We start from the raw sequence: 23,419 nt of genomic DNA, 5'->3' as shown, positions 1-23,419 counted from the left end.
GCGACGTGGCTCCTAAACAAAATTGACGCCCTTTTTTTTCCCCACAAATAGAGCTTTCTTTTGGTGGTATTTGATCACCTCTGCGGTTTTTATTTTTTGCAACATAAACAAAAAAAGCAACAATTTTGAAAAAAAATACAATATTTTTTACTTGTTGCTATAATAAATAGCCCAATTTTTTTTTTCCAAATTTTTTTTTCTCAGTTTAGGTCGATACGTATTCTTCTACATATTTTTGGTAAAAAAAAAAAAAATCGCAATAAGCGCTTACAAAATATGGGACAGAATTATTATTATTATTATTATATTTTTTTTTTTTTTTTTTATTAGTAATGGCGGCGATCTGCGATTTTTTTTTTTATTGGGACTGCGACATTATGGCGGACACCTTTGACACATTTTTGGCGCCATTCACATTTATACAGCGATCAGTGCTATAAATATGCACTAATTACTGTATAAATGTGACTGGCATTGAAGGGGTTAACACTAGGGGGTGAGGAAGGGGTTAAATGTGTATCCTGGGTGTGTTCTAACTGTGGGGGGAGGGGACTGACTGGGGGAGGTGACCGATGCTGTGTCCCTATGTACAAGAGACACAGATCCGTCTCCTCTCTCCCCTGACAGGACGTGGAGCTCTGTGTTTACACACAGAGCTCCACGTCCCTGCTCTGTCATTACCGATCGCGGGAGCCTGGCGGACATCGCGACCGCCAGGCACGCGCATCGGCATCTCGGGGACGCGCCGGGCGCACGCCCCCCCGGCGCGCTCGCGCGCCCCCCAGTGGCCGAAGGAATCCAGGACGTCAATTGACGTCCTGTTGGATTTCCACAGCCACCGTGAAGCCGTCATTTTACATGACGCGTGGTTAAGATGGCCATCTAGTCCATGGCTAGCTCTATAGCAAACCGTCGCTGCCAGGGGAAACATTCTTCGCCTCCCCGATCGCACAGGAGAGATCGGAGAAGCACCGGAGAGCGGCTGGAGGGGGACGTTGCTTACTGCTGCCTGTAAAAGCAATCAAGCAAGGCTTTTGCACTGTAGGGAATTGCCGACTGCAAAAAAAAAGATATCTGGATGATTCCTGCAGCTGTAAGTATCATTCAGATATCTCCACTCAAAGTAAGTGACGTCCTACTGGCGAAAGAGGTTAATGTGAGAATAAACAACTAAAATGTTACAAATAAACAATAAAAAAAAATAAAAAATCAGCGACCAATCTAGCCACCCTTCTTTTCAATAAGTCATAAGCCTTCCATTCATGGAGTCTGTCCGTTTCTTGATCTGTTGACCATCAACTTTTCTTGCAGCAGCAACCACAGCCTCTGAGACACTGTTCGGAGAGGTGTACTGTTTTCCTTCACTGTAAATCTCCTGTTTAAGAATGGCCCACATGCTTTGGAGGGTTTAGGTCAGGTGAGGAAGGGGGCCATGTCATTATTCTTTCATCTTTAAAGTGGTTGTATACGCTGTACAACCACTTTTCCCTACAGGTATGCCTATAATAAGGCTTACCTGTAAGGTACTGGAAATATCTCCTAAACCTCTACGGTTTAGGAGATATTCGCCATATGTGCCGGCGCCAATATAATCGGCGCATGCGCACTGAAGAAAGGGCGTGGTCCGTGCCGTTTCTATAGTGCTTGTGCCGTGACGCGACTCCGGCCAATAGCAGAGCCGGAGTCCGTGGTCTCGGAAGGAAGATGGACGCGATTACACAGCGCTGACATTGCAGGCTTCTTCTGCAGGTAAGTGGCACATATTGGGCTAGTATGCGATGCATACTAGCCCATTATCCTTTTACTTTGCAGGGAACAAAGAGGAGGTAAAACCATCAGGGTTTACTTCCTCTTTAAGGTCTTTACTGGCTAGCCATGCAGTGGAGCACTTCGATGCAAGCAATGGAGCATGGTCCTGCATAAATTTCATGGTCGTCATGATTTTTCCTGTACTTCTGCTTGAAGAAAGTGTCTTCTAAAAACTGACAGTAGGTTTGGGAGTTGATTTTTTGAGTTCATGTTCAACCCAAAAAGGTCCAACTAGCTCATCTTTAATATTACCATCCCATACCAGTACTCTACTGTGCTGGTGTCTGAATTGAAATGGAACTCTGTGCCCGTTACTGATCCAGCCACAGGCCCATCCATCTGGTCCGTCAAAAGTCACTCTAATTTCATCAGTCCATAAAACCCTTTAAAAAATCTATCTTCAGATATTTGTTGGCCCAGTCTTGTCTATGTGTCTTGTTCAGTGGTGGTCGGGTATCAGCCTGCCTTACCTTGGCCAGGTCCCTGAGCACTGAACACCTTGCACTTGTGGGCACTCCAGGTAGGTTGCAGTTCTGGAATATGACGACACTGGAGGATAATGGGTTCCTGGTAGCTTCACCTTTTTGATTCTTCTAAAATCTTTGGCATCTTTTTTTTTATTTAATTTTTTCTCAAAAAATTTCTTGCAACCCCGTTGACTATTTGCAACAACACATTTGATTGTTCTGTGATCACACCCCAATATCTTAGCAATTTTAAGAGTGCTGCATCTCTCTTAAAGACTTTCTACAGTTTTTGACTTTTCAGAGTTGGCTTAATCTTTTTTTGGCCCATTTTGCCTGAGGAAAAGAAGCTGCCAAACAATTATGCACACCTTGATATTGGGTGTTGATCTCCTTAGGCCACACCCTCCCTCATTACACAAATACACATCACCTGATATACTTAAATCCAATATGCATTCAAGTTTATCCAGCTTGGAGTTGGACAATGTGCATAAACATGATGATTTGGTCAAAATGCTCACTAATAATTGTGCACACAGTGTAACGGGAGAAATTGTTAAAAAAAAAAAAGTAAAGGTAAAGAGGACACATTTCTATATGGTAGGGATCCTAAATGCCTTTTTTACTGGTTACGTTGCATCGTTGTGACTCCTACTCAAGTTGGCGTTAAAGCGGAACCCCTGGCAAACATCTAGATTGACATTTGAAATATGAGAGCTGTTTTACATGCCAAGGTATATATTTGTGTATCCTGTCCTTTTTTTTTTTACACGATCAGTTATACAACTAAGTCTTGTCCCCCACCTAAAAAAATGTAATCCTTTATATTGTGGGGGTAATCCACAAAGATCCGGCGTAACGTAAATTTTCCCATTTAAGTTACACTGCCTTAAAATTTCTACCCAAGTGCCCGATCCACAAAGCACTTACCTAGAAATTTTTGGCTGTGTAACTTAAATTCCGCCGGCGCAAGACGTTCCTCTTTTCATGGGGGCGATTCCCATTTAAATTAGGCGCGCTCCCGCGCCGGCCGTACTGCGCATGCTCGTGACGTAATTTTCCCGACGTGCATAGCGCGAAATTACGTTACGCCGAGCTTTGTGGATTGCGATGGGTCAATAAAGTTGCGTCGGGAAAAAAAAAAGATACGGCGGGGAAAAAAAATTCAAAACAAAAAAAAAATCGCGTCGCTGGACAGAAAGGTCTGTTTTTACAAGGTGTAAACAGTTTACACTTTGTAAAAGCAGCCCTAATTTTGCGTTTGCAAACTAAAACTTACGGAGAAAAAACGAAGCTGAAAAGCTTCGTGGATCTCCGTAAGTGCTAATTTGCATACCCGAAGCGGCATTTCGACACAAAATGCCCCCATCGGCGGATGCGGTACTGCATCCTAAGATCCGGCAGTGTAAGTCCCTTACACATGCCGGATCTTCTGTCTATCTCCTGGAAACTGATTCTGTGGATCAGTTCCATAGTTAGAAACACCGGCGTATCCCTTTTGAGGATCTGGCCCTAAATTCCCACATTACCCTGAACATCGGCTTACATTTCTTATCAGGCTAATGGCTCTAGTGCACATAGTAGCTGCTGAAAGAGAGAGGGGAGGCCGGAGGTGATTGATAAAATATATGCAGCCTGCTTTCAACTACTGTATTTTCTGGCGTATAAGACTACCTTTTACACTTAAACTGGCCAAAAAGCAGGGGTCGTCTTATACGCCGGGTCAGCTGCTCGGATGCCTGCTGGATGTGCGGTAATACTGTATGTAGCTTTGGCTACATACAGTATATACTGCTTAGTAGAGCTGCACGATTAATCGCGGAGAGAATCGCAATTTCGGATCTCCCCGCGGGATGACCAGCGATTCTTGTGTTTTCACCGCTGGTTCCACGTAACCAGCGTGGAACGCAAAAGCCGCCGATATCAAAACCGACGTCAGCAGCATGCAGTAGTTTGTATCCATGCGCCACCCAGTGGTTGCCGGCGGTACTGCTTGTGATGTATTCATCCTCACAGTTCTGTACAACTGAGTGTATCCATGCGCCACCCAATGGTTGCTGCTTCTGATCTATAAAATAAGAGACCAGTGATATGTCTATAATGTTAAAGACCATATAGCTCCCAGGTTTTTTTTTTTTTTTTTTTTGGGGGGGGGGGTTCTGGCATACATTTTTTGAGAATCGTGATCTTTAGTCTAAGCAAAAGAATCGTGATTCTCATTTTTACCAGAATCGTGCAGCCCTACTGCTTAGCCAATCCAGGTGAGCAATGCATTCAAATGAATACAGAGCCTGCTCTGATTGGAGTAACAACCTTTGCCAATCCAAGCAGGCTACATACAGTAGCCTGCTCGGATTGGCTTTGAGAGTCAGAGAGGCGTGGGTTGATGTTACAGCCTCTGCCAATCCAAGCAGGCTTTGTATTCGTTAATAGAATACATTGCTCGCTGTGATTGGCCCCAGCAAGAATGAAGAAGAATATGGCTCCAAAAGGAAGAAATATGAAGCGTCGAAACCCTCAAAACGGGGGTCATCTTATACGGTGAGTACAGGCAAAAAAAAAAAAACTTTAAAAAAACTCTAAATATAGGGGCTCGGTCGCCTTATACAACGGCAAATACAGTACCCTTAATGGCTTTGTCTAAGTTATTGTAGCCTTTTGCGTCTGCAAAATGTAATCTGCGCTCTTTTGAATCCCATTGTAGCTCTCCCCATCTGGTACAAGTGAGAGAGAGGATCCGGATCAATGGGCAGCCAATCAGCAAGGAGTTGTTCAGTAAATATTTCTGGCAAGTTTACAATCGTCTGGAAGAGTCCAAGGTGAGTCGGAGGTTGTAAATTTTTACTAAAGTTTAACCCCAGGCAAGTGGCTTAAAGTGGAAGTAAAGGCAAAACCTAACTAACTCTAAACCTTCTCCCACCCACATTCTAAGCCTAATCTATCTATTCCTGTAAAGAAAAGATCACTATACTTGCCTATTTTGGAGGCGCTCCTCTGTGTGCTGGGAAGTGACGTCACTCATAGACTTACTATACGGCTTACGTTGCCAGCTTCTTCTCCTACACACTGAAGCTGCTGCCGACAGCTCAGCCTGGGACCAGACCAGAGCGGCTGCAAAATAGGTAGCCATCTTTTCTTTACAGGGCTCAATGGATTATATTTAGAATGTGGGTTGGAGTAGGATTATAGTTAGATTTTGCCTTTACTTCCACTTTAACTCGTGCATCTTTCTTTCTCCTAGTCTGAGTGATTCTGTACAGGGATTTGCAAGAGGCTGAAGAATTGAAAAATGACTTTGTTTGAATTGATCCACTTGGGAATCTGGTGGGAGAGCTGTATGGGACACAGGATACTGACAGCCCTGAAAGTGGGGGTTGTTCAGAAGAAGAAAAATGTCTCTTGGTACAGAACAGGGTGGATATAAATCAATGATTTATAATAAAAAAAATTGTTGTTTTTATCAAATTTATAATAATAAAATGCTTTTGGAGTAAAAATATATCTAAAGATAGTTTTTTATTTTTAAGATATCTTTTAAGTGGTTGTTTACCCAAATTTGACACTTTTTTACTGACAGGAAAGCCTATAATAAGGCTTACCTGTAAATATCTCCTAAACTTGTACGGTTTAGGAGATATTCCCTTTTGCATGCTGCCGCGGCGCATGCGCTCTGATTGCCCGGCTGAGCGTCTGCCGTACCTTGCCAGGAAGAAAACTCCCACGCACGGCAGTGACATCATTGCAGCTCCAGCCACTCTCGGCGCCGGATGTGCGAACCCGGAAGACATGCCATGGGCAAGATGTCCGCCCCTCCGGTGTGGACCGGGCTCCAATACAGGGGCTTTGTTTCATTCACACAATTTCACGTTAATCATGAGATAAACCTTCAGGAATATTCCTTTATCCCGTTGTATTTTTACTAATCTATGTACACTACAAACTGTATGATGGAATCGGTTCTGATATCGCTGTTTTACTAAACTGACCGCTTATTATTTTAAATAGGAAACCTTCATTTTGTTTGCAAATATGAAAGATTCTGAACTGCCAGCAAGAACAAGTCCTTACATTTAAAGAACACCTGTCATTTCAGATCCATAATGGCAGCGCCTGTTAGTGAGCATCCACTCACCTGCTGCCGCCACATCCCTCGCCTTGTTGTGTCACTGCCGTATCACCAGTTATCCCATTAAAGTAAATGGGACTGTCAGTGATTCAACAGCAGGTCAGAGGAGGAGCCGCTATGGGACAGAGATGAAAGATGCTCTTTAAAAATTAGGATTTAAATTGAGTTGATTTAAATCAAGCCTTTTTACTAATGATTTAAATCATATCCATCCTGGTAAAGAAGCATTTAGCAACGTGGGATAGGTAGGTATTTTTTCTTTTGCAGGGATATTGTTTTGGCCTGACTGGGCTGCTTTACATGTTGAAGAAAACGATTCCAATGATAAAAACTGTACTGTAGAGCTGTAGAAATGATGTATGCAATTTTAAAACTCAGTTACTACACAAGTGATGATCACTTGATGAACTTAAGGAGTCGCATGGGGGAAAAAAGTGTGTAATGTGAATTGTAATTGTATATCATGGGAAAAGGCTGTTGCTTGGCAATGGCACTCCTACCATGTCCTGAACTGACCTACAGAATGATTTCCATTTGTTTCCTGATGAAAGACTTAGACGTTTTGTGAGCCTGCGGTTTGGCAGTACTGTACTATAAGCCCTGTTTAGCATGCCGAGTACTACAAGTATGCTGCAAGGTGGTAAGGCATTTATTAGGGCTGCAACTAAGGATTATTTTCATAATTGGTTAGTTGGCCGATTTTATTCTTTAGTTCGGATAAAAACCCTCAAAAAAAGTGTGGTGTATAATTTAGGTAATATGTAAACTTTAAAAAAACGCAATTTTATTCTTAAACGTCTATATGCAGTGATACATATAAATTAGGGTTGTCCCGATACCACTTTTTTAGGACCGAGTACGAGTACCGATACTTTTTTTCAAGTAGTCGCCGATACCGAATACCGATACTTTTTTTTAAATGTGTCTCCATATGCAGCCATGTCCCCCATATCCAGCCATTGTCTCCCACCATATACAGCCATTGTCTCCCCCCATATCCAGCCATTGTCTCCCCCCATATCCAGCCATTGTCTCCCCCCATATCCAGCCATTGTCTCCCCCCATATCCAGCCATTGTCTCCCCCCATATCCAGCCTTTGTCTCCCCCCATATCCAGCCATTGTCTCCCCCCATATCCAGCCATTGTCTCCCCCCATATACAGCCATTGTCTCCCCCCATATACAGCCATTGTCTCCCCCCATATCCAGCCATTGTCTCCCCCCATATCCAGCCATTGTCTCCCCCCATATCCAGCCTTTGTCTCCCCCCATATCCAGCCATTGTCTCCCCCCATATCCAGCCATTGTCTCCCCCCATATCCAGCCATTGTCTCCCCCCATATCCAGCCATTGTCTCCCCCCATATCCAGCCATTGTCTCCCCCCATATCCAGCCATTGTCTCCCCCCATATCCAGCCATTGTCTCCCCCCATATCCAGCCATTGTCTCCCCCCATATCCAGCCATTGTCTCCCCCCATATCCAGCCTTTGTCTCCCCCCATATCCAGCCATTGTCTCCCCCCATATCCAGCCATTGTCTCCCCCCATATCCAGCCATTGTCTCCCCCCATATCCAGCCTTTGTCTCCCCCCATATCCAGCCTTTGTCTCCCCCCATATCCAGCCATTGTCTCCCCCCATATGCAGACATTGTCTCCCCCCATATCCAGCCTTTGTCTTCCCCCAAGATCCTGAAACTGAGCTGCAGCAAGGTGGCCAAGACCATACAGCGGTTTTACATGCCTGGCCATGGTCGACCAAGAAGTTGAGTGCACGTGCTGAACGTCATATATCAAATTTGGTCTGCATGGCTATCGTCCTAGAAGGAAACCTCTTCTAAAGATTGTAAGCTCTAACGAGCAGGGCCCTCTGATCCCTCCTGTATTGAATTGTATTGTGACTGTACTGTCTTCCCTGATGTAAAGCGCTGCGCAAACTGTTGGCGCTATATAAATCCTGTATAATAATAATAATAAAGATGGTGCACAAGAAAGCCTGCAAACAGTTTGCTGCAGACTAAGGATAAATGTCATTTTTGCATGTGTGCGCTATAATCTGTTTTGTGCTGCAGACTAAGGACACGGATTACTGGAACCATGTCCTGTGGTCTGATAAGACCAAGATAAACGTATTTGGTTCAGGTGGTGGCAACCAGGTGAACACAAACTAAACCATCAGTGTATAAACATACAAAAAAATGTCTGTAACTAAAAGTAACCATTCTGCTTTTACCTTTAAGACCACTGTTCAGTATGATCTTCCTGTACAGAGCAGTAACCATATGAAATTCCTCTTCCCTTCTCCTCCAGACTGATGACTTCGGCTCCATGCCCCCTTACTTCCGATTCCTGACCATTATGGCGTTCCATGTCTTCCTTCAGGAGAAGGTTTGTAAATTCCATGAGAGATGGATCTTGCTCAGAGCCGGTGTTCTCCTGAGCTCACATCTTGCTTTTTTCTGTCACAGGTAGATCTGGCTGTACTGGAGGTGGGAATTGGTGGAGCATATGACTGCACAAATATTATCAGGTAAGTAATGTTTGCAGACATTGCATGCATTAAGATATTACAAAATGTGCAGGATCACCTCTGTGTCTTCTTAAGAAGAGGTGATGGGGTATGAAAGTAGTCTTCCACACATTTGGCCACTTCATGCATGATTTTTAACGACACTGCAAATAGGCTTAAAGTGGAATTCCAAAATATTCCAAACATTGTGCCAGTGCAGATCATGTGACAAGAACAGGCAATTGGCTGCAGAAGGATCTCAGAACTTGTTCAATAGAGATCACATGGCCAAATGTATAGGCTTTTGGTTATTGGGGCAGCATTGGAGGGAGGCTGGAGGAGCTGGAGATTTAAAACTTCTCTTGTTTTTTATCCCTCTCAGAGATATAACATTTTCAATGCACGTTGGGTGACAAAGCATATACAAAGTGAAAGCTTCCCCCTAGTGTTCAAATCACTCTGATGCCACTGCCACCATTCCTCTACTGGCTGTTCCTTAGGCAGGTCATACACGATGAACCAGGCCAGATTTGAACTGTGTATGGGCAGGCTGAATGTACCAAGTTGATCGATCAGCTTGGGTACAACCAGCATACCAGGTTTTACCTGCGATAATCTCTAGCGGCTGTTATAATCACTAGCAATAATCACTGTCTTCTCCCGGTGGGAACTGCAACCTGGGATTGCAGGAAAGAAATCTGTGTATGGTCAACCTTTAAACTTAACAGGCTATTTTGCCAAAGGCATACCTAGTTCTCTTTTTAGCTTTTTCATTGTTAAAAGATTAAAGTGTACCGTATTTATCGGCGTATACCGTGCACTATTTTGCCCTGAAAATCAGGGCAAAATCGTGGGTGCGCGGTATACGCCGATACCCGCTTTCCCGCCACGAGTTTGAATACTGCACCAGCATATACCGAGCGCAGTACACTCGTGTATCTTCGGGCAGTCTCGGCGCCTCTCGCGCTGACGTCCTGAGCGTACAGGACGTCAGCGCGAGAGTTGCCGAGCCTGCCCGACGATACACGAGTGTACTGCGCTCGGTATATGTCGGCGCAGTATTCAAACTCGGCGCGGGAAATGAGCGGGGAGGATGCCAGACCCGACGAAGAGGACACCCGAAGCCGCAGGCGGACCCGACGAGGCCGCCGATGGACGCAGCGCAAGACACCAAAACTGTAAGTACAAAACATCTTTTTTTTCCACAGGAATTCGGGCAACTTTAGGGGTGCGCGCTATACGCGGGAGCGAGCTATACCCCGATAAATACGGTACTTTATTTATTTTTTTGCAAGCATAAGGTTTCATATTTTATTTTACCCTGGATTAGTTACCAGTTATTAGTTAGCCAGCAGTGGGTGGGGAGCTTCAACTTGCCATGTCATTATGTATGTTGTGGTAACTACTACTACATGAAATAAGCCATAATTTTACTTTACCTGAACAATTCATTTTAATTATCCTTTTTGTTTTTCTTTTCTTTAGGAAACCCATTGTTTGTGGAATCTCCTCGCTTGGTGTTGACCACACAGCCATTCTGGGAGACACTATTGAGAAGATTGCCTGGCAAAAAGGGGGCATATTAAAGGTAGGGAATTGATGTACGCTTTGTTGCATTATCACTAAAATAGTAATTGTTCACCTTTCATTAATGATTGAGCAGACACAGCTGCTTATGGTATATCTCAGTGTGAATGATGGTAGACGTTGAAAGAAGTTCTGCCAAAGCTTGTTTTGGCAGTACTTCTCCTGTGACTCACAGGATTCCAGTTCGTTCTGCACTCCTGTGATCCGCAGACAGCTGACATCAGCCGGTCCAGGCTTGGTAAAAAATTGTGACGTGATCAGGATCCACCCACATGCCTGGACCGGCACCTGGCTCAGCCTCTCGGCAAACCTCTGAGAGCCTAGGCCAACTGCTCCCGCCCCCTCCACAGCCCAACGCTCCAGTAAAAGTCACCAGCTCTCTGCTCAGGAAACTCTGAGAACCGAGGGATCACCATTGTTTGATCGCTCCATTCTCAGTCTTAGAGCTGGCGGGGGACAGTTTTTGCATCCACCTAGGTAAGTATAATTTCCCGCCCAAAAATTTTTTTAAAGCTGAATGCAGCTATGTATTCACACAGTGCTACAAATTGCAGTAATATTGAACGCATAGGTGTGCAGCCAGCCTAACTATATAGGCAAGTAGATAAGTGTCTGGATCTGTCTCAGTCGAGGAACGGTAGGCAAATGGATAAAATACATATATGGAAAGGTTTGGCTTGCCAATTTGTACCCATATTTGTGCCATTCAGCACATCCAGGTTGGTGACCTGATATTTCTCTACTGCAATAGAGATAGTCTGCTTTCACAGCCTGTGATTGAGCATCAATAGAGCCGTATCAGGCAGAACTTGTTAGCGTGTTGCTGTTAATGCAACACTAAACTTTGGGTTTTAAAAAAAGGAAATTTTATTCAAGTATGTGATCTGACTTCCTGTGAGAGGATGGCTACGTTTGTTCTCCATGGTCCTACTGTATGTAAGAATTTAGCCACCCTCTCTTGCTTTCTTCTGAGATGGATTAGACACTATGGACTATAGGATATGTAGTGACTGCATATAATATGCACTGTTTGTTCCAAACAAGCAGAAATGAGGGGGGAAAAGGATAGGTTTGGGTTCTCACAGAGGGGTGTTGCAAGAAGGCAGAACAATGCAGTTAGGCCGTGTACACACGGTCGGTCCAAACCGATGAAAACGGACTGAAGTTCAGTTTCATCGGTCCAAACCGTCCGTGTGTACGGCCCATCGGTCTGTTGTCCTTCGGACAAAAGTTAGAGAACTTGCTTTAAAATCGAACCGATGGACCGCTGACCGATAGGTCCAAACCGATGGTTAGTACACAAAAGCATCAGTTCAAAACCGCGCATGCTCAGAATCAAGTCGAGGCATGCTTGGAAGCATTGAACTTCGTTTTTTTCAGCACGTCGTGTGTTTTACGTCACCGCGTTCTGACACGATCGTTTTTTGGAACAATGGTGTGTACGCACATCAGACCATCAGCGGTGAACCGATGAAAACGGTCCTCTGGACCATTCTCATCGGATGGATCGACCGTGTGTACGCGGCCTAAGAAGCGACTTCATGAAAAATAGATTACTGGGCCATTAAAGCGGAGCTCCCACTACATTTAACAATTTAATATATGTATGTATCTCATGAGGCAATCACATTGTAGAAGTCAGTTCACTTACTGTATTTAAATTAGCCGCCGATCTTCCGAATAAACGTATAAAGACACTTTATAAAAACGTTCTCTTCAGTTCTCATTTTGCTTGTGGGCAATGTGACGCCCACAAGCATTTACTTCCTGGATACGGTGACGATCGATACCATCATGCACGTTCCATCCCACCCCATTCTCGCGCATGCGCTTTTTCGTCAGCGCAGCGCCGATAACCTTTGGTGTTGCTATCACAACGGCGGCGTCGTAGGAAGTACCCGCCCCGTTGTTATGGCAACGAAAAAAACATAGTGTATGCGGCCGGAAGCTATGATGGAATAGGATATAGAAGAGAGCATCGGCGACTTTTTTTTTTTTTTTTTTATATATCCATCTGCCAGCCTGCATGCATATTTCCAAACCATAAATAAGCATTTCCAAAAACGTTGTTGTTGTACGCGTCACTTCCACTCTACGAAATTCCGCAATATCTCGAGGCAAGCCACCGCATTAACTCCTATGAGCAATGATAAAAGCTCCCAGGAGACACTGCATGTAAAGGAAATGACGCACTGCCCGCAAAGTACCCGCAGATTACAGGGACCGGAAGGAGGCGACGAATGACAATAACATAGGTACTGTCAACAAAAAAAGTTCCGTTTCTCATTGCAATCGTAGCTGCTATTGTATTGACGTGAAATGTCAAAATAGGGTGGAGCTCCGCTTTAAGTAGTGAATGTATGTGAATTATTTTTGGAGAATAAAGCTGGCCATACAATTTTTTTTTACGATTGATGGAATCCCCTACAAGTGAGATTGATGTGGGAATTCTGCCCACTGAATTGTGTTCTGACAGCAGGACTCCTCCATTGGCCGAATACACGGATCAAACACAAATTTTCCAGCAAGCCTGTTTGTGAGAAGTCGGTCATTGGATCGACTTTTCACAAATGGGAACGGCTACAGATGGATTCAAATTTGGACAGTCCTTGCTGAACTGGTCGACTTTTGATCCATCTATGGGCAGCTTAAAGTGAAATTAAAGCTTTGTTTAACAATAAACATGTTCTTCTTGCCTGCTGTGTACAGTAGTTTTGCACAGAGCAGCTCTGCTCCTCTTCTTTTCGGGTCCCCCGCTGGTGCTCCTCCCCCTCGAGCAGTGTCCCCAGAGAAAGCCGCCTGCCCTGGGCCCACCCACCACTGTGTGCTCGCTCCCGAGCCACTGCTTTATGCCTCCATAAGACATAGAGCTGTGGTTCAGATTGAAGGGTATTGTTTAGTGTCACTTTAAATAGCCTTTTAAAAGCTTGTGTTTTGTTTGTGAATTACTTCTCCCATCTTATCCTTGGATAAATAACTTTGGTTTCATGATAAATGGGGCAATATAATGTCTTGTCTGATCAAAAAAAGTTATAAATCACTTTGGTTTGGTACTTGCTTGTACTTGGCAATAAAAGTCTTAATTAAACTTCTGCTTTTTTGTTAGACAGGGACTCTTTTGTAACCTTGTTTGTTGTGTCTTTCAGCCGGGCGTTCCAGGATTTACTGTCCCTCAGCCTGCCAGTCCTCTACAAGTGCTAATAAATAGAGCAAAGGAGATTGGAGTAAGTTTCTGTTCTGTAAATCCGTCTAATTGACCCGATTTGCACAGTTGCCCACTAATGCTGTTTGGTCTTCCAGTGCCCTTTATACATGTGCCCAGATATAGCGGAATATGAGGAGGAGGGGAAGTCTCTCCATCTGGGTCTGGCTGGAGATCATCAGAAATCAAACGCATCCCTGGCACTACAGTTGGCGCAGATGTGGCTTCAGCAAAGAGGATGCAAAGGTAAAATACGTTAAAATGTACAGCAAACAGTTAGCGTTCCACATCAATTCAGAGGGGCAAAGAATATATTGATGATTATGCGTTCGTATTGAAAGATGCTTTACTTGATTGTTGTCATTTTAGGTAAAATGTGTCCCTGAGGTATTTATCTTTGTAAAAAAAAAAAGTTGTACGTGTCCTACTACTGACACGGCACGTTATATTCATTACAGCTTGGGTTATGCTGCCACCTACAGGTTAAAAACTGATCAAAAAAGGCATCCCCTACACTGGCATAAGCCTTCTCAGCATTCCTGTATCCTGACTCCATCAGATTCCAAAGCTGACGGCTGCTGCGGGGAAAAGGGACTCCCCAACACTCAGGAAAAGAGGGGGGGGGGTTCTGCTTGGCTACACGTTGCAGCCTAAATATGGGGGTTGGCCTTTAACCACTTAACCCCCGGACCATATTGCTGGTCAAAGACCAGAGTACTTTTTGCAATTCAGCACTGCGTCGCTTTAACTGACAATTGCGCGGTCGTGCGACGTGGCTCCCAAACAAAATTGGCGTCCTTTTTTTTCCCACAAATAGAGCTTTCTTTTGGTGGTATTTGATCACCTCTGCGGGTTTTAGTTTTTGCGCTATAAACAAAAATAGAGTGACAATTTTGAAAAAAAATTGTATTTTTTACTTTTTGCTGTAATAAATATCCCCCAAACATATATAAAAAAAACTATTTTTTTCCTCAGTTTAGGCCAATACGTATTCTTCTACTTATTTTTCGTAAAAAAAAATTGCAATAAGCGTCTACCGATTGGTTTGCGCAAAAGTTATAGCGTTTACAAAATAGGGGGTATTTTTATGGCATTTTTATTAATTTTTTTTTTTTTTACTAGTAATGGCGGCGATCAGCGATTTTTTTCTTCGGTACTGCTACATTATGGCGGACACTTTGGACACTTTTGACACATTTTTGGGACCATTGGCATTTTTATAGCGATCAGTGCTATAAAAATGCATTGGATTACTATAAAAATGCCACTGGCAGTGAAGGGGTTAACACTAGGGGGCGGGAAAGGGGTTAAGTATGCCTGGGTGTGTTCTTACTGTGGGGGGGGTGGCCTCACTAGGGGAAACACTAATCTTCTGTTCATACATTGTACATTTCTCTCCCTGACAGGACCGGGAGCTGTGTGTTTACACACACAGCTCCCGGTCCCCGCTCTGTAACGAGCGATCGCGTGTGCCCGGCGGCGATCGCGCCCGCCGGGGCACGGGAGTCGGGGGCGCGCGCGCGCCCCTGGTAGCCTGCGAGAGAGCTGACGTAGAGCTACAGGCTCTCGCACAAGAGAGCCAACCTGCCGCCGCGGCAGGTCGGCAAGCAGTTAAGGAAAAGTGCAAGTGAGATTTTAGACCCTGATGTTATCGCATGCATCTACGGTGCATTTATGTTGGTAAATACCAACTGAGCCACGTATTGGGTATCACCACACATGTCAGACTGTGAGAAATGTATTGTTAACCCTGATTAGCTGTAATAATGTTTAAAGTGTTGGCTACGTAACAGTGCCGCTGTTTGTTGCTGCTTTGGGGGCGCTTGTAGTTTTGGTATATCTTTACTTCTTTTATACTTACAAATTTAGTGTACTAAAATTGTTTAGTGTTTGCATTTTTAGTAAAAAAAAATGTAAAGTTTTGATAAAACTTTCAAATATTATGTGATATATAAAATGAGCAGCTACCTCTTTATTTTACAGGTCCCATTGCTTTTTGTAAAATGTATGATTTGGGTAATAAAAATCATCATGCCAAAAATGCATATTTAAAAAAAAACAAAAAACAGTGCCAGGGTTAAATCCTGGCTGATGTAAAACTTTTTTGTACGTTTCTTTTTTTAGGGTTTGGAGAAACAAAAATTCCCAGTCCGAAGCTTCCTTTAGTAAAGTGGCCACTTTCCTTGGCATCAGCTTTCCGTCCCAGTCTTCCAATGGTCAAAGGTAAGATAATAAACATGAGCTGCCATGACTCTGCTGTGTACTTGTATACAAGGGGAAAAGCAAAAGTAGGATTTTCTTGGAGTCCATTGAGGGGAACAGGAAGGCTTCTTCCTTTGAGTTATACTGTCACCTACAGGAGAATCGGACACTGGCATATTAGGTGGGGAAAACGGTAGGCTAGCTCAGGATAACGCCTCCCGCTACTAGCAATGCCTCGGTTTTGTAGCAAGGGCATGATCTTTAACTCAGAGGGGTTGGACATGCGTCCCTCAATGGACTGTTGAGGGACCAATGAATAATTTACAATAAGTACAAAGGTGTTTTCTCGTTTGTTGAGGAATGCAGAAAGTATTTTTTTAACCTTCAGGACATCTGGAAACAGTCCAGCTGAAGGTTGGGCAACACAGCAAACGAGCGCCAACAGTTCAAAACAACAAATGGGGAACTAGGGCTTGCCTGCAGCTGGAAGAGATGCCTGAAGGACTTTATGCCCTACGCTGGCATCAGATGAGACAGCACAGAGTCCACCTGGTAGAATTTAGAGAATGCCTGAACACAGGACCCAAAGACAGCCTTGCAAACCATTGCTTGATGCCAAAAACGAGTGGCACTCACAGATTGAGTAGTAATCTCAGTTTGGCACCCCACCACCACCTGAGAGAAAGGGCCTGCAAAATCACCACATAGGTGAGGTGTGACTGAGGCAATTTCAAGCCTCACTTCTGTTGCCAATTAGGAGAGGTCCTGCGGGCAAAGAAGTGGTGAGCCCACAAGCTGGTCTTAAAGCAGTTGTAAACCCGCATTCAAATTTTATTTTTTATTTTTTTCCTCCTGTAAGGCAAAAGTCATAATGAGCTAATATGCACCGCATATTAGCTCATTATGAAATACTTACCTCGTCCACGCCGAGCGAGATTTCATCTTGACTCGGCGTGTCTTCCGGGTATCGCCGCTCCAGTGCTGTGATTGGCTGGAGCGGCGATGACGTCACTCCCGCACGGTAGATTTAAAACTCGTCAAGGTCCGGCGGCTGCCGGTCCTTTCGCCGTAGATCCCCCCTGCGCATGCGCCGCTGCAATCAGCGGCACATTGCGAGGGGAATATCTCCTAAACCGTGCAGGTTTAGAAGATATTCTCCTTACCTACAGGTAAGCCTTGTTATAGGCCAGCGATGGCGAACCTTGGCACCCCAGATGTTTTGGAACTACATTTCCCATGATGCTCAGCTAGACTGCAGTGTAGTTGAGAATCATGGGAAATGTAGTTCCAAAACATCTGGGGTGCCAAGGTTCGCCATCACTGTTATAGGCTTACCTGTAGGTAAAAGTCAAAATAGTGGGTTTACAATCACTTTAAGGCTCTGCTCTTACTTCCAGCAGCGCCCCCTCTAATCTGTGACTGGTTGAGGCTTAAAACTACAGGAACGCTATAGGATTGTAAAAGACCTGGGACACCTTGGTGCCCCAAGGAGAGTAGTAATGTGCCGTGCTTAGCGCACCTCGGTGAACCGTGGATGTGGCCAAATTTTTTTAACTGTAGGAGGGGCTTGAAGGAGCATGGTTAAATCAGAGCTGCACATTTAATCGTTAAAAAAATCTCGATTCAGCCCCCCTTCACGATTTTAATCCGGCATTTCCACGGTTCTGTGTAATAAGTGGAGAGCCGTTCTCTGCTCAGAGCTGTCAAGTCAGCAGTTACTAATAATGTAACTATTAAGTTTTAATATAGGGACACTTGCCAGTTCAGTGATCAGTCATGTTGGCCCCCCGAGCTGATTCTTCAGTCGGCTTCAGGTGCAGGCGCTGGGCATCTTGGGTAATGGAAACCATCAGTAAAGCCTTCCGACTCCACCGCTGGTTTCCTACTGCACATGTGTGAGTCACGCTGCGCTTTCTGAAGGGTCTTGCAGTCTTCTGAGATCTGTGTGTGTCTCCTAGAAGGCTGCTGGGGAAGGGATGAACATCGTCGTAGACCCAGAAGTAGGAGCAGATACCTGTCAAAAAACAGGTGCCTGCCTCCCCAAGAGTTCCAAATGTGACAGTGGAGGGTGCAAAAAAGCAGAGCTTCCCCTTTTGGGTGGAGCTCAGCTTTAAAGCGGTTGTATAGCCCCATAGACAATTTATTTTTATTTTTTTGGGACACCTGTAAGGCAAAAGGCATAATGAGCTAGTATGCACCACGTACTAGCTCATTATGAAATACTTACCTTAGAACGAGGTGTCTGTAACTTACCTGGTCCACGCCGAGGTAGCTGACATGTTGCCTCGGGCTGCCTTCTGGGTATCGCAGCTGGAGCCGCGATGTAGTCACTCCTGCGCATTTGCGTGGGAGACTTCTTTCCGTCGAGGTCCAGCGTCTGCCGGGCCTTAACCTGAGAATCCCCTGTGCGAATGCACCGCTGCAGTCAGCGGCTCATTGTGTGCTGGACCTTGTAGGTGGTCAGGGAGCCAAGCTTGGGGAGGTATTGACATGCTGGTTGAAAAAAACCAAAAGCATGTTTCTCAACAGTTAGAGTGAGAAGACTTTGCAGCCGGATCCTTAGGCTTCTTTCTCTGAGGAATAGGGGAGTATATTTGCCATCCTGTACCATCCTTGATAATGTTATCAAGAGCAAATCCAAAGAGTGGTTGTCCTTCAAAGGAAATGTGGATAAAACACTTCTTACATGGCGGTCCCACAGTCCAGCACGTCAGCTGAAGTGTCCAACCCATAAGAACTAACATGCAAGAAATTAGACTGGAGACTTCTATCAAACCATCACAGCTGAAATGTAGTGCTTCAGCCATCTACTCTACTCTACGATACGTTACGCTGCCGCAGTTCTACGTGAATCTGGCCCTAAATGGTTAATACCTTTCCAAAGATCCCTTGCCAGCATCATCTCCTGTGTTGGGTTTCGGCCATTTTTATTGGCTGGCACAGGATGTCACATGTGAAGGAGCTATTCATTCTGGCACACAGGGATTGGACAGTCTTCCCTGACCATACATGCTGCGGAAACTGACACGGGGGACCCAGAAGTGATGATTTACACTTTGCTTCCGGTCCTAGCTGCAGAGCCCAGGATGCATGGCAGGTGTCAGCCGCAGGATCACTTTTAATTGACGACCAGCAGTCAACTTGTCAGATATGCACACACTGCTGCACAACACCAGGAGTGTGTAAAATCCCCCCACTGTCAGGTCTGTACAATGTATGGACCTGGCAGTAAAAGGTGTAAAATATATAGGAAAAAAAGTTTGAATCTCCACTTGCATGTGTATTAATGCAGGGAAACTGGTAATGGGGCCCGATGGCCACCAGGGGGCAGTGACGGCATTCCGAATAGTGTTTGTTTTTTTCAAATGTATATGTGTGTGTGTGTGTTTCTTATTGTATTTATTTGTTTACCAGCACAGTTATTTTTGCTTGTTTTAAAATTCGTTTTTTGTTACTTTTTGTAGGTTTACAGGACACAGTATGGTTGGGGCGCACACAGGCGCTGCAGCGTGGCCCTATATCTTATTACATTGATGGAGCGCACACTAACAGCAGCATTAAGGCCTGCGTCAAATGGTTCCAACAGGTGGCGCTCAATGAGGAGAAAGCTGGAGCGTAAGTGCATTGGAAACATTCCAGTAACACAGAATTCCAGTATATTATTCTGTTATCTGAAAGGCTTTTTATCAGGTAAATGTGACGGCGACAAATTCAATCAATATAAAGCCTCAATTGCATAAGTGATCTTTAAAAGCTTAGATATAATTGACCGGGTATAATGCAAAATTGTTCAAAAGCAAAGCTGTCATAGAAAGACATGTTCTAATAAATATAACTGCAGGTAGAAGGTGCCAGTACATACACTATATTGCCAAAAGTATTGGGACGCCTGTCTTTACACGCACATGAACTTCAATGGCATCCCCGTCTTGGTCTATAGGGGTTCAATATTGAGTTGGCCCACCCTTGAAGCTAGAACAGCTTCAAGTCTTCTGGGAAGGCTGTCTTTATGGACCTTGCTTTGTGCACTGGTGTGCAGTCATGTTGGAACAGGAAGGAGCCGCCCCTAAACTGTTCCCACAAAGTTGGGAGCATGGAATTGTCCAAAATGTCTTGGTATGCTGACACCTTAAGAGTTCCCTTCACTGGAACTAAGGAGCCCAGCCCAATCCCTGAAAAATAAACCCCACACCATAATCCCCCCTCCACCAAATGGTTTGGACCAGTGCACAAAGCAAAGTCCATAAAGACATGGATGAGCGAGTTTAGGGTGGATGAATTTGACTGGCCTGCACAGAAACCTGACCTCAACCCGTTATAACACCTTTGGGGTGAATTGGAGCAAAGACTGTGAGCCAGGCCTTCTTGTCCACATCAGGGCCTGACCCCACCAATGTGCTTCTGGAAGAATGGTCAAACATTCCCATAGACACACTCCTAAACCTTGTGGACAGGATTCCCTGAAGAGTTGAAGCTGTTATAGCTGCAAAGGGTTGGCCAATTCAATTCTGAACGCTATGGACTAAGACTGGGATGCCATTAAAGTTCATGTGAGTGTAAAGGCAGGCGTCCCAATACTTCAATATAGTGTACTCCACATTCTACATCTGGGTGTGGATTTGCCCGAGTTGCCATTGCTAGGGCTATCATCTTTTCTTCACAACCTACTGATCTGCAACAAACAAGTGTTTAGTGTAAAAATTAGATTTCCCATCACTAGCTGTATCTGTGACAATAGTCACCTGAGCAAATAGGGTAAAACAATGTAGTGTTGCCACAACCGCTATATAAACCTGGCAGAGGATCTAACCCTTCCACCATCAATCCAAAACTCAAAATTTTTGTTCCAGCTTTGTGTGGAAGTGACCATCAATTTAGCTTCTAACATCCAGGACTTTATTGGAGACAGGTTCACTTTTATGGTAACCAAGATGTGTGTCATAATGTTGGTGCAATGTCATTGCAGGGGGTCTGTGGTCCGGGTTCTGCTGTTTAATGCCACGGGTGAGAGAGACACTGCTGCCTTGTTAAAACTTCTTCAGGTAAGCTTAATGCGTATTATTCCAGGCTGGAGTTCCTGAATTTGCCCCTATATCATTTCCCCAAAACGAGTACCAATTGCATCAGACCTAGTTCTACCCCTTGTCATAAGGCTGAAATATAGGGAAGATGTTGGTGTAACAGCAACATTTAAAGTGCATTCTATGCAAGAAGGTAAAAACCTTTTGCTTGCAGCAGCCCCCCCCCCCCCAATACACACCTGAGCCCCACCTCCATCCAGTGATGTGCAGGAGAGCAGCGGCTCTCCCGGGTCTCTCCATCCTCAATGGCGGCCGTTGACTCCCACTGCTGTGAATCAGACAGTGAGGAGGGAGCAGGGCCAAGCTGCACTCTGTGTCTTATGTACACACACAAAGGCAGCTAAGGAGCGAGCATACACAAGTGCCCCCCTTGGGTGGCTTGGAAAGGGGGGATGGGCCAAGAGCGCCAGCAGGGGACCTGAGAAGAGGTGCATCGGGGCTGCTCTGTGCAAAACTATTGTACAGAGCAGGTAACAATGGCATGCTTAAAGTGGAGGTTGACCCTAAAACAATTATATACCATTACATCCAGCATAATTCGGACATGTACAGTATGCCGGTATTTTTATAAAAAATTTCGCCGTACATACCGTTCTATTGCTATTCCCCCCCCCCCCCCCCCCCCGGCTTCCGGGTTCTGATTCTCGCGAGCCTGGGCGTTCCTATTCAGAGGTAGATTATTAACGTCTGGTGAAAAACTTCCCAAGGCGCATCACCAGTTTTCCGTAAATAGCCGACCTGCGAGTCGGCTCTATACGGCGCCTGCGCCCGCCGTGTAGAGCTATCTGTGCAGGCGCCATATAGAGCCGACTCGCAGGTCGGCTATTTACGGAAAACTGGTGACACGCCTTATGCGCCTTGGGAAGTTTTTCACCAGACGTCAATCATCTAACCTCTGAATAGGAAACGCCCAGTCCCGCGGGAATCAGAACCCGGAAGCCGGGGGGAAAATAACAATAAAACGGTATGTACGGCGTAAAAAAAAAAAATACCGGCATACTGTACATGTCCGAATTATGCTAGATGTAATGGTATATAATTGTTTTAGGGTCAACCTCCACTTTAAGGGGGAAAAAAAAAGTTATCATTTTAATAATGGTTATTCGATGTTTAACCATCTCAATGCAGAGCACTTTCACCCCCTTCCCGCCCAGGCCATTTTTCAGCTTTCAGTGCTGTCACACTTTGACAATTGCGCGGTCATGCTACACTGTAACCATGTGAACATTTTATAATTTTCTCCACACAAATAGAGCTTTGTTTTGGTGGTATTTAATCACTTTTTTTTTCCCTACAAAAAAAGACAGAATATATATATATTTTTTGTTTCTATTAGTACATTTTGTAAATAAGTAAATTTTCTCCTGCACTGATGAGACGGTCCTCATGGGCATTGATGGGGCAGCACTGACTGGCATCACTTGTGGGCAGTGGTGGGCACTGATTGCTGGTAGTGGTGGGCATTCATTACTGGCACTGATGGTCACTTAATTGTAATCAGGGCACTGACGATCAGTGCCCTGATTACATACCTATTTGTTCCCTGTCAGGAGATGCCGCTGATCGGCTCTCCTTGCCTCACTCTTGTCAGTGTGAGGAGAGGAGCGCTGATTCCCGGCATCTCCGTGTTTACATGTGACCGGCTTGACGGTGGGCAGGCAGCAAGTGATTGTAAGGTCTAGATTTTTATTTATTATTATTAAAATAACAGACCCGGTATACAATAGTTTTGCACAGAGCTGCCCCAGACCTCTTCTGGGGTCCTCCACAGGTGCTCCTGACTCTTCCTCTTCTATGTATGCCCCCATAGCAAGTTGCTGCCTGCATGCTTCCTCCCAAGCTATGCTCCAGAGACGCACACGGCATTGTTTTGACCCCGTCCCGGGTCCCTCTTCAAAGCATTTAATCGACAACAGGAGCAAATGGCTCCCGCTGCTGCCCGAGTCCCTGTAAAAAGAGGAAGAGAGGGGAAAGAAGACTGCGGCCGGGCACAGTGCTGGATCCCTGACGGGCTCACATAAGTGGTTTGTGTTGTGGGGTGTTTTTTTTACCTTTAAAGCAGGGAATGCAGCCAGCCTTTAGAACCACTTTGAAATGGCACCCAGCCAGAGAGTTTTAAACATCTGCCAGATTTAGATCAGTGGTTGTTGAGCTAAAGTGGGCATCACATTCTGCCCCTGACATCACCAAAGGTTCAATATATGTAATGGTTGAGAAGACTGTCAGAAACTGCAGACCTAAGAGAGGAAATGAGGGTCAGCGTGTGGCCGTGTTAAATCTTTCAGTTGGGATATGCTGCAGAAGACAATACGAAACTGGGAACACTTGAAATGAGACTAGTAGAGATCAATGCTATTACCCTAATCAATGTTCCTACTATAAACTACGGAGTCACACATCATATACCAAAGGGGCCGCAGGTTGGGCACCAGGGGGTT

At 44.9% G+C, this 23,419-nt stretch overlaps 1 protein-coding gene across 4 annotated transcripts in view; it reads left to right on the top strand.

Annotated features, from left to right (window-relative positions):
- FPGS (folylpolyglutamate synthase) overlaps positions 1-23,419 on the top strand; it is a 93,006-nt gene that overhangs the window by 61,437 nt on the left and 8,150 nt on the right. For all 4 annotated transcript variants that reach the window (XM_040324760.1, XM_040324759.1, XM_040324757.1 and 1 more), the window contains exons 5-13: positions 4,981-5,095; positions 8,711-8,788; positions 8,869-8,930; positions 10,395-10,497; positions 13,643-13,720; positions 13,797-13,944; positions 15,823-15,921; positions 19,365-19,515; positions 20,867-20,942. In XM_040324760.1, the coding sequence (XP_040180694.1) occupies positions 4,981-5,095; positions 8,711-8,788; positions 8,869-8,930; positions 10,395-10,497; positions 13,643-13,720; positions 13,797-13,944; positions 15,823-15,921; positions 19,365-19,515; positions 20,867-20,942 (910 nt within the window). The remainder of the gene's footprint in view (positions 1-4,980; positions 5,096-8,710; positions 8,789-8,868; positions 8,931-10,394; positions 10,498-13,642; positions 13,721-13,796; positions 13,945-15,822; positions 15,922-19,364; positions 19,516-20,866; positions 20,943-23,419) is intronic.

The sequence above is a fragment of the Rana temporaria genome, chromosome 9 (assembly GCF_905171775.1).
Source record: "Rana temporaria chromosome 9, aRanTem1.1, whole genome shotgun sequence".
Lineage (NCBI taxonomy): Eukaryota > Metazoa > Chordata > Amphibia > Anura > Ranidae > Rana > Rana temporaria.
The sequence above is the reverse complement of the archived record's forward strand: the minus strand, read 5'-3'. Positions and strand labels throughout refer to the sequence as shown.